This window comes from Schistocerca americana, chromosome 9 (assembly GCF_021461395.2).
Source record: "Schistocerca americana isolate TAMUIC-IGC-003095 chromosome 9, iqSchAmer2.1, whole genome shotgun sequence".
Classification (NCBI taxonomy): domain Eukaryota; kingdom Metazoa; phylum Arthropoda; class Insecta; order Orthoptera; family Acrididae; genus Schistocerca; species Schistocerca americana.
The window spans coordinates 211,969,553-211,986,282 of NC_060127.1; the positions used below are offsets into that span (position 1 = coordinate 211,969,553).

At 44.7% G+C, this 16,730-nt stretch overlaps 1 protein-coding gene across 1 annotated transcript in view; it reads left to right on the forward strand.

Annotated features, from left to right (window-relative positions):
- Positions 1-15,875, forward strand: part of LOC124551356 (arylalkylamine N-acetyltransferase 1-like) — a 71,602-nt gene extending 55,727 nt beyond the window's left edge. Inside the window, exons 4-5 of the mRNA XM_047126390.1 lie at positions 211-335; positions 15,554-15,875. Coding sequence (XP_046982346.1) covers positions 211-335; positions 15,554-15,755 — 327 coding nt within the window. The 3' untranslated portion in view covers positions 15,756-15,875. The remainder of the gene's footprint in view (positions 1-210; positions 336-15,553) is intronic.
- Positions 15,876-16,730: the final 855 nt, after the last annotated feature.

Below are 16,730 nucleotides of genomic sequence, written 5' to 3' on the forward strand. Positions count from 1 at the left end.
TCAACGCCTGCTTGCAGCTAGGGTGTCTATTAATTATCATTTCATTTTTAGCAAAGCTGCATGGTCATCCACGGTAACTGTTCTTTCGGGAACAGATACTACCGTCATATATATAGTTAAAAAAAAAACATAATGTAAGGTTAGTGTGTTTATTCATGCAGGTAAAGTATCATTTGTGAATGCGTCATTAATAAATTTGGCGCATTGTAGGTGTCAGAGAAGCTTCGTAACATGTACCCTGACATCGACCATCACCAGGTGGAAGTCCTCGGGGGATCTGTCGATACAGCAGTAAGGCACTGTGGGATCATCACGGATCTCATTGAACACAGCAGGTCAGTAGCATGCACAAGACAGCTCTTCCTGAATACTGTTCCTCATAAAGATCCTCCCTCCCCCCCCCCCCACCCCCCCACCCCCAAGGAGCTCACGGTTTTTCTGTGAATTCATTCAAAGCACACATGGATCGCCAAGCTGTCAGGCCCCACTCTTCCTTCCTGTGCTGCATTTCGTTCCCCTTGCCCTTCCCTCCCTGTTCTCGCTCCTTCCCCTTTCCCCCTGTCTCGGTGTACTTACTTATGATGACCTGGCTATCCACATAGTTTCCTGTCTTCCTTCAGATTTTGTTCCCCTTGCCTTTTCTTTTTCAACCTTCCTTTTTGGCATCTTTGATTTCCTTTTGCGGTTTGACCTCCATGTCTACATTTTGTCCTCATAGCTTTGTGAGCCATTTGGTGAAGCATCCCTAGCACCTATGATGTGGACACCTCTCTCCCTTTCCTTCCCTCCTTCCTCCCTCACTATAGACCTGCTCCACCTCACTATGTCACCGAGCCCCCTGGAAACACAGGAATCACACTTCTGATGCCTGAAGCATTGCCTCCCCACGTCACTGTGTATGCCTAGGAGAGATTGCTTGTCATTCTGGAACATCGGAACGCTCAGCAGTGGCCGCTGTGACAGACTCTTGTCATGGCTGGGTGGCACCCACGTCAAGAGCCCCCAATCTGACTGGATGGTATCAGGGTGGATGCTTTGCCTGTGAAACGTATTAAGGTCCACAAAACTGGACGTTCTTCTATGGCTATCTCTTCAGATGTTAATGGAATATTTAAACTGTTTATATGACCCCGCAGTCTTCTCTTCCCTGGCTACACCATGGGAGGAAGGCGAAGCTCGTCAGCTTGGGGTGAAACACTTTCCCCACTCTTTTTCAATAAAATTCTTCAGGGTATCAGACCGCATCGTCATAATTTTAAAATGCGCCAACGTTTCGGCCAGCGTTGCAGCTAGCCTTCATCAGGGCCTTACGTTAACTGCTAAATGAACACACTTGGTTCCTTAAATAGCTGCACGAGGAAACCGTGTCGTTACTTGATTGGCTGTAAAAGGAGGAGGAGGAGGGGTGAAAGGTATGCTTTATTGGTGTTTCCTTTATTATCTGTCATTGGCTGAAATAGCTGTTTTCTATTGGTCTTTATATTAATCCACCCCATTGGAGGAGACGGACGAATAGCGAACAGGTGATGGCTGTGACGTCACACTGTTTCCATGCTGTCCAGAAGCCGGCTGCGGCGCGCCATTGCCCCGGGTGCCCGCGACCACCAGTGCGGCTCTCCGCGCGTCTGCACGGGCCGCCACGGCTCTGCCGCCGCTCCGTAGCCCTGCTATTGCAGGCAGCCAAGACCTCGGAAGCTTGTACCCGTCCTCTCTATTCATGTTCTTTCATGTTCATGAAAGATATATCCGGCTGAAACAACACACTAAGTCAGCAGTGGCGGAACACCGAGACGAGTGCGGGAAACCAATATTTTTTCAAGAAGCCCGCGTCCTGGCGAAACAGCCTCTCACTTTCAAAAGAAAGATTAGAGAGGCGATAGAAATAGCCAAAAGACCCGCCAACATGAATAGAGAGGACGGGTACAAGCTTCCGAGGTCTTGGCTGCCTGCAATAGCAGGGCTACCGAGCGGCGGCAGAGCCGTGGCGGCCCGTGCAGACGCGCGGAGAGCCGCAGTAGTGGTCGCGAGCACACAAAGCAATGGCACGCCGCAGCCGGCTTCTGGACAGCATGGAAACAGTGTGACGTCACAGCCATCACCTGTTCGCTATTCGTCCGTCTCCTCCAATGGGGTGGATTAATATAAAGACCAATAGAAAACAGCTATTTCAGCCAATGACAGATAATAAAGGAAACACCAATAAAGCATACCTTTCACCCCTCCTCCTCCTCCTTTTACAGCCAATCAAGTAACGACACGGTTTCCTCGTGCAGCTATTTAAGGAACCAAGTGTGTTCATTTAGCAGTTAACGTAAGGCCCTGATGAAGGCTAGCTGCAACGCTGGCCGAAACGTTGGCGCATTTTAAAATTATGACGATGCGGTCTGATACCCTGAAGAATTTTATTGAAGGAGACAACGGCCGCGGAAGCCTTCGCTTACACTTTCCCCACTATCTTGTCCGCACTATCACTGACGGGAACACGTTCGCCATCACCAAGCCGTTACTTTTTGTAATTTGGCGAATTGGAGACTCTCAATAAGATACAGTTGGGTTCACTGTTGATTAAAAAGTCTTCCGCCAGCCAGTCTGCAGGCCTTCGTGCTTGTAACTGTCTTGGCGACGTACCAGTGTTCATTATTCCTCACCAGTCCTTAAATGTGTTTGAGGGAGTCATTTTTCATAGGGGCCTCATCCTTCAAATTGCTGAGGAACTCTGAACCAGTCTGGAAAGGTGGGCCATTCTTTTTGTTTAATGTGTTCAGAAAGGTCATAAGGATCATCACTCTGTTACTGGCGTTATTATTTTGACATTTGAGGGATATACCTTCCCAGAGATGGTCAAGGTTATGTGTCATTGGTGTGATGTGAATCCGTACGTCCCTGTACCCTTGATGTGTTGTCAGTGCTTGCATTTTGGGCCCATGTCTTCCCAATGTACGATGGCCCTCTACGTGGTGAATGTGGAAACTCATTCCATGGGAGGAGCCCCCGTGTTCCACCGCCAGTATGTGTTAATTGTCCGATTCATCACCATGTTCGCCAGACTGCCTGGTTTATAAGAAGAAGATACAGGTGTATAAGTTCCTTGATTATTTATCCTATGCTGAGGCTCGTCAGAAATATGACCAATTTCACCATGTCTCGATGACATCTATGCTACTGTTATATCCTTTCCCCCTCCTCCCTCCACCTCACTCAAGTCCCACCCCACACTTCTCCTGCAGTTCCCACGCCCTGCCCTGCAGGTACCGTTTCCCTTCCCCAGCAGGAGAAGTGTCTCCCTTCTTCGATGCCTGCTGGTAATGGGGCTTCCTACCAGGACCCTTCCCTCGTGTCTCCCAGGCTGTAGGCCTGTTGCCACAACTCGACCACGGGACACACTATCTATGCATCCCAAGGTCACCTGCTCTCTTTCAGTTCCAGAAGTGCAGAAGCCGGCTCTTCCTCAGTGCCCTGCCCTCCTTGACCTATGAAGGAGGAGAAGGAGAAGAAAAAGAAGACACAGGACAAGGCCTCCCACCTCATTACCTGAGTCTGACCTCTCATTTATGGATGTCACCCTGTCCTAGTTGGTGATGGATTGTGACCCGATAGTGTGATTGGCTCCAGCTGGTTCAGCTCCCTTTCGGATCCCATATCATCCTTATTCAGTGGAACTGTAACAAGTACTACCATCAGCTCCCACAGTTTCAATCCCTTATTTCGTTTTACGAAGCAGCTTGTGTCACTTTCCAGGTATCTCATTTTACTGATGCTCACTCACCAACCCTTCCTGGGTTCCATGCTTTGTCGGAACCAGGTCGGCCCTTTGAGGGCTTCTAGTGGCATTCACACATTGGTACATACAAATGTCGTTAGTACACGGATCCCCTTTGGTACCACACTGAAAGCAGTTGCCACCTGTGTTCACTTGGACACAGCGGTCACAGTTTGCAGTCTCTACCTGCCTCATGACAGGCCCCCTGCAGCTGGTGTACTAAATGCCCTCTTTCAGCTACTTCTTCCCTCCCTTCCTTCTGCTTAAGGATTTTAATGCACGTGCAGCGCTTTTTCGTCTAGTTTGGGGCTCTTCATTGGCAATTTTTTGCAGACCAAGACCCATACTTTCATAATGATGCTTCCCTTACTCATTTTAGTGCCACATATGGCACTTTCTCTGTCATTATCTTTCGTTCACTTTTCCTCCCCTCCACTTTTTTCTTCCTTACAATGGTCACCAAACGATGACCTCTGTGACAGCGACCATTTCCCATTGATTCTCTCATTCCCTTCCAGCCTCCTGATAGCCAGGTTTCCTTGCTGGGCTTTCAAATGCTCTGATTCCCCTCTATATACCTCCCAGGTACTGTTTACACCATCTTGCTGCAGTTTTCTTCGACTTTCATAAGGGCTACAACACAGCTCGATGCCAACAAATCCTACTTACACTCCATGAGTAAGGTCATCTGGGCCCCTCTCCCATTACTTAATGCCCTGAATGATCAATATGACAAAAAACGGCACTGTTCTCATCTCTCCACAGACACAGCAGAACGGCATTCCAGAGGGCTCCATATGTGTCCTTCTTCTCATTCTATTAATGAACTTGTGGTCTTTTTGAGACTCTGCTCTGTAAGTGGATGATTTCTGTATCTGGACTAGCTCCCACTCTGAGCCTATGTGGAATGAAAGGTTCAGGGTGCCATCTGGTGCACTTCAATATGTTCTCTCCCCTTAAGTCAAGGGTAATGAATTTGTCACTGTACGTATGTCCATCCTGATCTGGAGCTCTACCGCAAATCCCAATACCTGACCATGGTCCCCCAGTTCCACTTCTTGGGTCTTCCTTTTCACAACCAGCTTACTTGGTTGATCCATATCTGCCATCTGTAGGTTGGCTGTTTTCACTGCCTTGCCCACAACTCTTGGGGTACAGATTGTTCAACTCTTCTTCACCTTTATCGGACATCTGTTTCGTCTGGACTATGGTTGTCACGTTTGTTGATCTGTTACCCCTTCCACACTGCTCCTCTTGGACCCAGTTCACATCGTGATATCAATTTAGCCACCAGTGCCTTTCACACTAGCCTGTTGGTAGTCTTCTGGTTAATGCTGGGATCTCTCTCTTTTTGGTTCAGCTGTCCCAGCTGCTGATTTCTACACCGTAAGTATTCACTCTTCCCCTGCTCCTATTTTTGTGGATTAGGGACATCACCCACCTGCTGCTCACTATCGGATGGGTTTACTGATTGGGCACCACTTCACTTCTCCCCACCATGATTTCCATCTTCCTACTTTTCCTCTTGTTTTTTTACACTGATGACTCTAAATCCGCTGATCACATTTTCTATTGTCATGGAACACCATCTCTCGTTTGCCACATATAATATGTTTACTGTGGAATTGATAGCAATCTATTGGGGCCCCTCTGCTTTATTAAGCAGTCCTCACTCACCCAAATTTTGTTATGTACAATGAGTGGCCATTAGGCAATTGCTCGGTGCTTTTTTCCACCGCCTCCTGGGCTCTGCCATCCACGACCTCTTCTCACCAATCTTGGCATTGCTGCTTGTTCAGTTGATTTCCTTTAGGATTCTTGCCATATGCGTATCCTGAGTAATGAACTTGCTGATTGTTTTGGTGGGAAGAGGGGTGGGGGCGGCTACCTGCTCCCATTCTCCATGACCCCAGCCTCATGTCAAATCCTTTTTTTACTCAAACATGGGCCACCTCTCAGGCGGCTACCACAGCCCCCCGCCCCTTCTCTAATAAATCCTTTGTGCGTGAATATGTGTGTATATGATGTCTTCTGCTTCAAAAGAAGAACTTTCCAGAAAGCTTAGTGTTTAGTGGTCTTTTTGTTATACCTTTCCCTGACTCAATATCTCTGCTATATGACGAGCAACAAAAGACCTTTTCCTGAAAGCTTAGTGTTTAGTGGAGCTTTTGTTATGTCTTTTTGCGACTCAATCTTTATGCTATATTGTGAATAACAGTCTGTCCTTTTCATTAATATTGCCATTTTTCAATCCTGGATTTTCCATTATTCTATTTTGAATTTCTGCTTCTGAAAATTCTTTCAGGTTGTAGGGTGGTGGTCCATGGAACTCTTCTATCCCTGACGTTTCGTCCAAGGCTACATTGGACATCTTCAGAGATGCTCCTGTTTGTGCTGAGTCTCGCCGACTAACAAGTCAGACGTCAAAGAGCAGCCTAAATACCTTGGAAACTGGGCATAGTCTGGCTTTCACGTGATAGCAGAGATAAACCTAGTCAAAGATAAAATATAACTATCGATCATAGTATGTCAAAGATAAAAACTTCTAATCGATTCTGTAGCGCCACTGTCCATATATCGCTGAGTGTCATATATGGACAGTGTCGCTACAGAATCGATGAGAAGTTTTTATCTTTGATGTACTTTGACCGATAGTTATATTTTATCTTTGACTAGGTTTATCTCTGCTATCACGTGAAATCCAGACCACGCCCAGTTTCCACGGTATCTAGGCTGCTCTTTGACGTCTGACTTGTTAGTCGGAAAGACTCAGCACAACCAGGAGCACCTCCAAAGATGTCCAACGTAGCCTTGGACGAAACGTCAGGGATAGAAAAGTTGCATGGACCACCGCCATACAACCTGGAAGAATTTTCAGCAACTGAAACATCTGGTCGTGAAAGCCTTCATTGTACTATTTTGAATTTGCTTCATGAACAATGTGTTACACAAAATAAATGTGAGAAGAAACTATAATGCTTGCAGTGGAATATTTTGTGAAATTTTGTCTTTACTGTCTGTTTGTACTTATCAGAGGGAAATGTAATTACATTTATTTTTGTTTTCTTATTCCTCTACCTGACAGGACAGAATAAGTTTTTGTTTCCTATTATCTCTAGTATTAACAATAAAGCAAGATGCAGCATTTATTTTAACCACTGTATGTAGGCTTCGAAGCTGTTATAACGAGTAGGAAGAGGTATAATGATGTGTATGGGGTGGACAAGATGAAACTGACCCCAGCCACTCCATCGATCAACCCTTTCTGGTGTTCGAACACTTTCCAGACAGCTACAGTTTTTTCGCTTCAAAGTCGGTTTAAATGGTTCAAATGTCTCTGAGCACTATGGGACTTAACTTCTGAGGCCATCAGTCCCCTAGAACTCAGAACTACTTAAACCTAACTAACCTAAGGACATCACACACATCCATGCCCGAGGCAGGATTCGAACCTGCAACCGTAGCGGTCGCGCGGTTCCGGACTGAAACGCCTAGAACCGCTCGGCCACTTCGGCAGGCTTCTAAGCCGATTTCGCGGCATTTTGCAGCTAAGTTCTGCACTGCAGACTTTGCTGGAGGTTTTGCAAAACACTAAAAGTCGTAACTCCTTGTGCAAATAGTTCAGCACACGCCTTCCTCGAATTACGCTTTGCATAACACTCGACAGAGAACACGTGCTGTTTCATCGTGAGTGACATTTTTTGTTGTTACATCTGTACATTCCTGCTCTCCTCACTCAAACGTCATGACGTACTCAGGGCAGAGCAAGTAAGAGAAGCACGTGCGCAGATATGTGACAGAAACGATTGGTGCATCGAAATCACGGTTTCCAGCATATTACGTGTGGAACAGTTCCCCTGGTCATTGGCCGGGTGAATTCCACGTCAGTCTTTTAAATATTTCACTGGACGTTCGTATTTTGCCGACCCTATACGGGGCGGTTCAGCTGCCTCTACCGCTGTCGTTTTATGCAACCCGCAATGTTATACCTTGCCGTAGTGAACCACTCTCGAGATTTTCGTACTCACTTGCTCACTACGCGCAAACTGTTTGTCGTAGACAAAAAAAGTGAATACAGCTTTTTCTAGGATATGTTTTCGCCGATGGCAACAGTTTTAGTTACTCAAGAAAAACGTACAAAAGTGACGTCCAAACGCACCTCCACCTCTCGCTTATCCCTCATCAGTCAGAATTTCTAGAGTGTTGTTTGAGGCACTTCCTCTTACCACTGTACAAAAATTTGCGACTCCACCAACTATTCCCAATATTCGATCATTTTTTATCTCTATAGATTTGGCTATTACGCCACCGGCGTAGTTGGCTACTTCGTTAACACTATTAATTTAAACGTGTCGGTAAGAGTAACGAACGAAATATGACTTATGTTAACGTTACGATAAAACTAATTACGTTGGCAATTCGACCTAAACTCAAATCTTACAAGCACAGTAGTTTCGTAGTCTGAAGGCCGACAATTACAACGATGTAATTGTTTTTTTATGTTAGTAAAATTCGCAAAATCGTTAGGTAAAATTTACACATACTCCAACTTTACAATTTGTATGTGCTCGAATAAGCGCGTGGCGTAATAAGGCCAGTCAATGAAGACAAAACAGGTCGAATGTGGGAAATAATTTGTGCTATCAGAAATATTTGTACAGTGGTAGCACGGAGTGCCATGAACAACATACTAGAACTCTTGAGAGATGGGGCGTGAGTGTGTGTATGGGGGGTCTGAAGGTCATTTTTGTACGTTTTTCTTGGATAACTCGAAAACTACAGCTTCTAGCGAAAACATATCAGAAAACAAAATTTAACTACATTAAATTTCCTGCAAGGAAATTCTGCAGCGAGCGAGAGAATATGAAAATCTCGCTTCTGGTTTGTGACAACAGTGGGGGTTGCATAAGATGACGGCAGTAGGGGCAGCTGGCTCACCCTGTATACGGGGTGAGGCGCTTAAAACTGGTTTTGGAAATAACTAAAAAACTACAAATAAAATTTGAGAAAGCTTCGGAAAAAAGTTGTTCATCTAGAACTCGACCCTCCGTCGAAACTCTAAGGGGTGGGGTATCAGTTTGGAAATGTTAAAAAGAAATCCCCTTTCTTTACTACATATTCGGATTCTCTGGGAAAAAATACGTAACTTGTGTATTTGCCGTCAGTTTCGTTCCGTCCTCTAACTGACACAAATAAAAATTGGTTAAAAACCGTTGACAAAAGGATCCCAAGAAATACAAATCAGATTAGGGTCCCAGGAGGTTAGAAAGGTGATTCTTCTGAAATCGTTAACTAAAAGCAAGTTCCTTATAGGAGAAAACTGCTTTACTTTGCCGACATTATTGGTATAATTTCTTTCACAGATGACGCTCAACTTGCCTTAACCAGTGGGGATTAACAATCGATATTATGCCGATTTAGTTGATAAACGATTCGTAAAAGTTGATTCATCAGAGAAAAATATCTGTGAAACAAAATCATCATAGGCTGCTATATGTATCTATCTACAAAGGTTCAAGCAGTTGGGAGCCATCCATCCTACTTCCTGATATAACGATTGGTGATATGTATAGAATTAGTGTTCATACAGTATACGCAGAGCACTTTTTTCGAAATTCCTGGACCTCGTGCGATTTGCCGAGACTTAATGTATTTTTAGGGTTCTGTGGCTCAATCCGTGAAAGCTGAACCCTTAGACGATCGCTTTGTCTGCCTGTCTATCTGTTTTGTGTATCTGTGCAACTGTTAAGAGCCCTTTCTCTCAGGAACGAGTAGCCTATAGAGTACAAATTTGTATTGTATGCTAAGCTCTATGGTGCCATGATGGTATAAAAATTTTAAGTTTCTAAGTCAGTGTATAAAAAGATATAGCCATTTATGTCACATATTCTGGTACTTCCCGTTGAGCTAGTCATGAAATTTGGCAAGAAGCAGAGTTGAAGTGTACAAGCAACGGGAAAAATCCGAAATTGGTATTTTTAATTATATCAAATGCAAAAGAAATTTTTATGCCATTTGTTATCAGACTTAAAATCTGGATTCAAAACATTCTCAAGAGTCTCAGGATATCTGGGACCGTTATCTTTCCCGTATCAGTGTCGATAATAGACAAAAATCGTCAGTATCCTTGATTCCCGGAATAGATGAACTGTCTGGATACGTCATACACTAAAGAGGCAAAGAAACTCGTAGACCAGACTTATACCGTGTAGGGTCGCCGCGAGAACACAGAAGTGCTGCAACACGACGTGGCATGGACTCTGTGGTGTCACCGGCAGACACCACACTTGCTAGGTGGTAGCTTTAAATCGGCCGCGGTCCACTAGTACATGTCGGACCCGTGTGTCGCCACTGTGTGATCGCAGACCGAGCGCCGCCACAAGGCAGGTCTCGAGATACGGGATAGCACTCGCCCCAGTTGTACGGACGACGTAGCTAGCGACTATACTGACGAAGCCTCGCTCCTTTGCCGAGCAGATACACTCCTGGAAATGGAAAAAAGAACACATTGACACCGGTGTGTCAGACCCACCATACTTGCTCCGGACACTGCGAGAGGGCTGTACAAGCAATGATCACACGCACGGCACAGCGGACACACCAGGAACCGCGGTGTTGGCCGTCGAATGGCGCTAGCTGCGCAGCATTTGTGCACCGCCGCCGTCAGTGTCAGCCAGTTTGCCGTGGCATACGGAGCTCCATCGCAGTCTATAACACTTGTAGCATGCCGCGACAGCGTGGACGTGAACCGTATGTGCAGTTGACGGACTTTGAGCGAGGGCGTATAGTGGGCATGCGGGAGGCCGGGTGGACGTACCGCCGAATTGCTCAACACGTGGGGCGTGAGGTCTCCACAGTACATCGTTGTTGTCGCCAGTGGTCGGCGGAAGGTGCACGTGTCCGTCGACCTGGGACCGGACCGCAGCGACGCACGGATGCACGCCAAGACCGTAGGATCCTACGCAGTGCCGTAGGGGACCGCACCGCCACTTCCCAGCAAATTAAGGACACTGTTGCTCCTGGGGTATCGGCGAGGACCATTCGCAACCGTCTCCATGAAGCTGGGCTACGGTCCCGCACACCGTTAGGCCGTCTTCCGCTCACGCCCCAACATCGTGCAGCCCGCCTCCAGTGGTGTCGCGACAGGCATGAATAGAGGGACGAATGGAGACGTGTCGTCTTCAGCGATGAGAGTCGCTTCTGCCTTGGTGCCAATGATGGTCGTATGCGTGTTTGGCGCCGTGCAGGTGAGCGCCACAATCAGGACTGCATACTACCGAGGCACGCAGGGCCAACACCCGGCATCATGGTGTGGGGAGCGATCTCCTACACTGGCCGTACACCACTGGTGATCGTCGAGGGGACACTGAATAGTGCACGGTACATCCAAACCGTCATCGAACCCATCGTTCTACCATTCCTAGACCGGCAAGGGAACTTGCTGTTCCAACAGGACAATGCACGTCCGCATGTATCCCGTGCCACCCAACGTGCTCTAGAAGGTGTAAGTCAACTACCCTGGCCAGCAAGATCTCCGGATCTCTCCCCCATTGAGCATGTTTGGGACTGGATGAAGCGTCGTCTCACGCGGTCAGCACGTCCAGCACGAACGCTGGTCCAACTGAGGCGCCAGGTGGAAATGGCATGGCAAGCCGTTCCACAGGACTACATCCAGCATCTCTACGATCGTCTCCATGGGAGAATAGCAGCCTGCATTGCTGCGAAAGGTGGATATACACTGTACTAGTGCCGACATTGTGCATGCTCTGTTGCCTGTGTCTATGTGCCTGTGGTTCTGTCAGTGTGATCATGTGATGTATCTGACCCCAGGAATGTGTCAATAAAGTTTCCCCTTCCTGGGACAATGAATTCACGGTGTTCTTATTTCAATTTCCAGGAGTGTAGTTAGAACAGCCTTCAGCTAAGTCAATGGCTACGACCTAGCAAGGCGCCGTTAGTAACATTGCATGTATCTAAAGAGTCTCACTTGTATCGCCACAATCTCCAGATGTACCAAAAGGATGAATTAAAGTTAAGTATTCCAGAAGCTACGTACTTTTCTTTATAGCATTCATAACGTATCCTGTTTCAGACCTCACCCACCCTGCTTTGGCTTAGCGCGTGCCTTTCGGCTTCCTCTCATTGTGTCTAGGCTGTCTTGTCTAGACACAACAGACTCGACTAATGTCTGAAGTAGTGCTGGAGGAAACTGACACCATGAACCTGCAGGACTGTCCATAAAGCCGTAAGAATACGAGGGGGTGGAGATCTGAACAGCACGTTGCGAGGCATCCCAGATTTGCTCAATAATGTCCATGTCTGGGGAGTTTGGTGGCCAGCGGAAGTGTTTAAACTCAGAATAGTGTTCCTGGAGCCAATCTGTAGCAATTGTGGACGTGCTGGGTGTCGCACTCTCCTGCTGGAATTGCGCAACTCCGTGGAAATGCACAATGCACATGAATGGGTGCAGGTGATAGGACAGGATGTTTATGTACGTGTCACCTGTCAGAATCGTATATAGACGTATCTGTGGTCCCATATCACTCCTACTGCACGCGCCCTATACCATTACAGAACCTCCAGCTTGAATAGTCCCCTGCTGACATGTAGGGTCCATGGATTCATGAGGTTGTCTCCCTACCCGTACACGTCCATCCACTGGAAACAATTTCCAACGAGACTCGTCCCACCAGGCAACATGTTTCCAGTTATCAACAGTCCAATGTCAGTGTTGACGGACCCAGGCGGGGCGCAAAGCTTTGTGCTGTGAAGTCATCAAGGACACACTAGTGGGCCTTCGACTCCGAAAACCCATATCGATTATGTTTCATTGAATGGTTCGCACGCTGACACTTGTTGATGGCTCAGCATTGAAATCTGCAGCAATTTGAGGAAGGGTTGCACTTCCGTCACGTTAAATGATTCTCTTGAGTCGTCGTTGGTCTCACTCTTGGAGGATATTATTCCGGCCGCAGCGATGTCGGAGATTTTATGTTTTATCGGATTCCTGATATTCGCGGTACATTCGTGAAATGGTCGTATGAGAAAATCCCAACTTCATCGCTACCTCGCAGATGCTGTGTCCCGTCGTTCGCGCGCCGACTATAACACCGCGTTCAAACTACCTTAAATATTGATAACGTGACACTGCAGCAGAAGGAACCGATCTAACAACTGCGCCAGATACTTCTTGTCATACACAGGCGTTACCGACCGCAGCGCCGTATTCAGCCTGTTTACATATCTCTGTATTTGAATACGCATACCCATACCAGTTTCACATCTTTTTTAATCCTGTCTTCCTCAGTTGCGTGTAATATTACGGTATATTGATAATTTTTACTTATGGACCGTCTGACAGCAACTGAATAAAACACAATTTTAGTGCCATACGCGTTCCGCCTTTATTTTCTGCAAGGCATCATCACTGGCCTGGAATATGTACATTCGTTAGCTATTTTATTTACATTTTTTGTCACTGTGCCTATAGGTTATAAACAGTTCTGGTGGTTGATATTTCCTACTAAGTAGTAATGGTTTGAACTGTACTTACAGGTTGCGTGGACAATTTCTTACATATTACGCTCCTGTTGCATTTTTGGTGTTGTACTTCTTATGAATGCCAATTTGCGGTTTTTTCCCCAGATGTTGGAAGTATGAAACAAACCATTCCACATTTTGAAAGCATTAAAAACACCATAACCATCATCCTACAAACATGGAACAAGAAATGAAAATAATGAGAATAAGCAACCATGACAAACATCTTGTACAAACGCAAGAAAACTTCCACATCCAGAAAGCCATAGCAGATAACAAACATGTGATAAATGAACAAACACACATCAGCACAGGCTCCCTACTACACTTAACAAAAAAAGAAATGATAAGGTAAAACAAAAAAACTCTTCCCCACACCATCTGGACACACACACACACACACACACACACACACACACACACAGGCCCCCCCCCCAAAAAAAAATATACCAAGCAAAAACACACACACACACCAGCACAAAAAAATTATATCACACCAAAACACACACACACACAAACAGCACAAAAAAATTATGACACCAAAACACACACACACACACACACACACACACACACACACAAATGCATACACGAACAGATCACAGATACTTCAATAATTACACTCGAAAGTTTGGCAATAACATTCAATCTTTGGCAAAAACATTTGACAGTGGGCAACAGAAACCAAAACATTGCATTGAAACAAGCGTTCAGTTCATAGTGCTGTGGAATGTGGAAAAAAAACCGCAAATTGGCATTCATAAGAAGAAGAACAACACCAAAAATGCAACAGGAGCGTAATATGTAAGAAACTGTCCACGCAACCTGTAAGTACAGAACTGTTTATAGCCTATAGGCACAGCGACAAAAAATGTAAATTAAATAGCTAACACATGTACATATTCCAGGCCACTGATGATGCCTTGCAGAAAATAAAGGCGAAACGCGTATGGCACTAAAATTGTGTTTTATTCAGTTGCTGTCAGACGGTCCATAAGTAAAAATTATCGTTATACCGTAACAATACCAGTTTCTTTGGCGCTTGAGTGTAAGTTTGTATAGTATCCTCAGTGTTGATGAAGCCAAGATGTTTGCTATGGAAGCCAGTTTTCTCACAAAAGATTTAGAGTAACCACCTTTCTAACATCCTGAGATCCTAATATGATGTGTTTCTTGAGATGATATCATTTTCAACTGTTTCTAACCGATCTTGATTTTTGTGGATTACAGCGCCATGTACCACGCGAGGAAAAAAGTTTTTGATACAAAATTTGCTTGTTTTTCTACCGGAGGATCCTAATCCGTAATAAGAAATGGCGGTTCGTATTTAAGATTCCAGAGCTAGTTCCTCTCCATTTGAGACGGACTATTATTATTCATGCCTTTGATTAAATTGATTTGTAATTCTTCAGATATTTCCAAAAACAGTTTTAAATGGTAATTTTACAGCCGTTGCCCTTTTGTGCAAGGCACCGGGGTCGTCTAGCAGAGTAAAAAATATAAGAGTGTCTTCAAAAAACAACTTTTCTCGTAAATTTAAAGAAGGCGCTGTATATGAACACTACCAGCCTCCACTAAATTCGCTATTGTTAACCCCACTGAGCTTGTGTGAAGTACGCGTAACGTTGCCAGCGCTTTTTTGTAGCAGACAGTGTAACTTAATTTGAATAACGTGACTGAGACGCATTCCTTCTTGTTTGATATGATACATAATGGGACAGTCTTACAGACAATGTTCTAGTAAACTCCGGTTTCGCATGCATTATTTTCAAAGTGGTAGTGTTATGTAACAGTGCAAATTATCAAGAATGAGAAAAATTCTACGTTTCTCAACATTTCAAACGCATTACTATTTCTAGTTTACGGTAAGATATGCGCTACCTGAGAAACTATGTACTAAACAGCATTCACGATATGAGACGCTCAAAATATCTGGGTTTCAGCATTATTCTTGCACACGGTTAAATCTTCTGAGAGGCTACACTGTAAAAGTTGACTGAGAAATAATTACATATTCGTAATTACATATTGAAATACCTGATAAAATAATTTTGTCGGAAGACCAATTGATAAAAATCTTGGGAATGGCTGAGGTCAAATAGAAAGATCACATCCTTTTATTAGTGAATAGACACAAAATTTACTCAGCCATTAAACTTTCTTCATTCATTTATTATAGGCTACAACAACAAAAAATGTATATGCTTCTGAAACGTGTTTCACGTATATTCATTATATTATTATTTTTTACAGAAAAATTGGAAAAGAAAAAGGGATACCTCTGATGAGGGCTGACTGCAGTAGTATATATTCCATCAAGGCTTGTGAGTATGTCGGCTTCAAGAAGATATTTTCCATCAGGTATAATACTTATCAGCGTGATGGAAAAGTGATTTTCCCACCCACAAAAGAATCTGGTGATGAACTTGCGACATACGTTCAGAAGTTAAATTAACTATACCACTAGTAAAATTCTATCTGTTTTGATGTCAATGCTTAGGTCTTTGATGGCTCTTTCCAGTCCTTGTGTACCCACATGCAAACATATACATACAGATGCATTTACAAACCTTGTTCTGAGAAATCTATATAGAATTTACAGTATTGTGGAATAAGTTGACTATACATCAGTAAATAAAGACAGTTACGTTTATCTATAGTTGAATATAAATCGTTAAGCAATAGACTTGTTCCCAGAATGAATTTCCACTCTGCAGCGGAGTGTGCGCTGATATGAAACTTCCTGGTAGATTAAAACTGTGTGCCCGACCGAGACTCGAACTCGGGACCTTTGCCTTTCACGGGCAAGTGCTCTACCAACTTTTTTTTTTTTTTTACAATTTTTTTTACAGCGCCTTTAACCGCACGACGGCCACTTTTTTTTTTTTTTTTTTTTTTTGTTTGTATCCAATGTCAGGCTTACCACCTTTGCTGACATACATGTTGTTGTACTATCGCATAAATAGTGTCTACAAAGTCCATATGTTGACAAATAGTGGCTAATTAGAAAATTAATTAATTAAGGAAATGAATAAAACTGAAAATTCCCAAATGAAAGACATGAAGACATTGTGGATAGTACAAATACAAAAGAAACATGCTCCTGTAGCAATGAAATGAAATTCGTGTCGGGGGCGACACCTGCTCACGACCCGACGTTCGATAGAGCAAGAGAGCCATCTATCGACTCGTTCTCCAGACGTTGGTGTAAGACTGGGTCGTCTTCTCGAAATTAACTAAGGGTCCGTAAGTGTGATCGATGTCTGTCTCGGCTTCTTCGTCTATCTCATCTCTCACCCGTCACACCCCATCTGGCCGGCGGGTCGGTAAATGTAAGTCGCAAGTAATTAGCGAAGTCTTGTCTATATTTCTTATGCTGTTGCAGCTTCGTGTGTCCATCCAGGAGAAAATGCCAAAAATCAATTTTGTC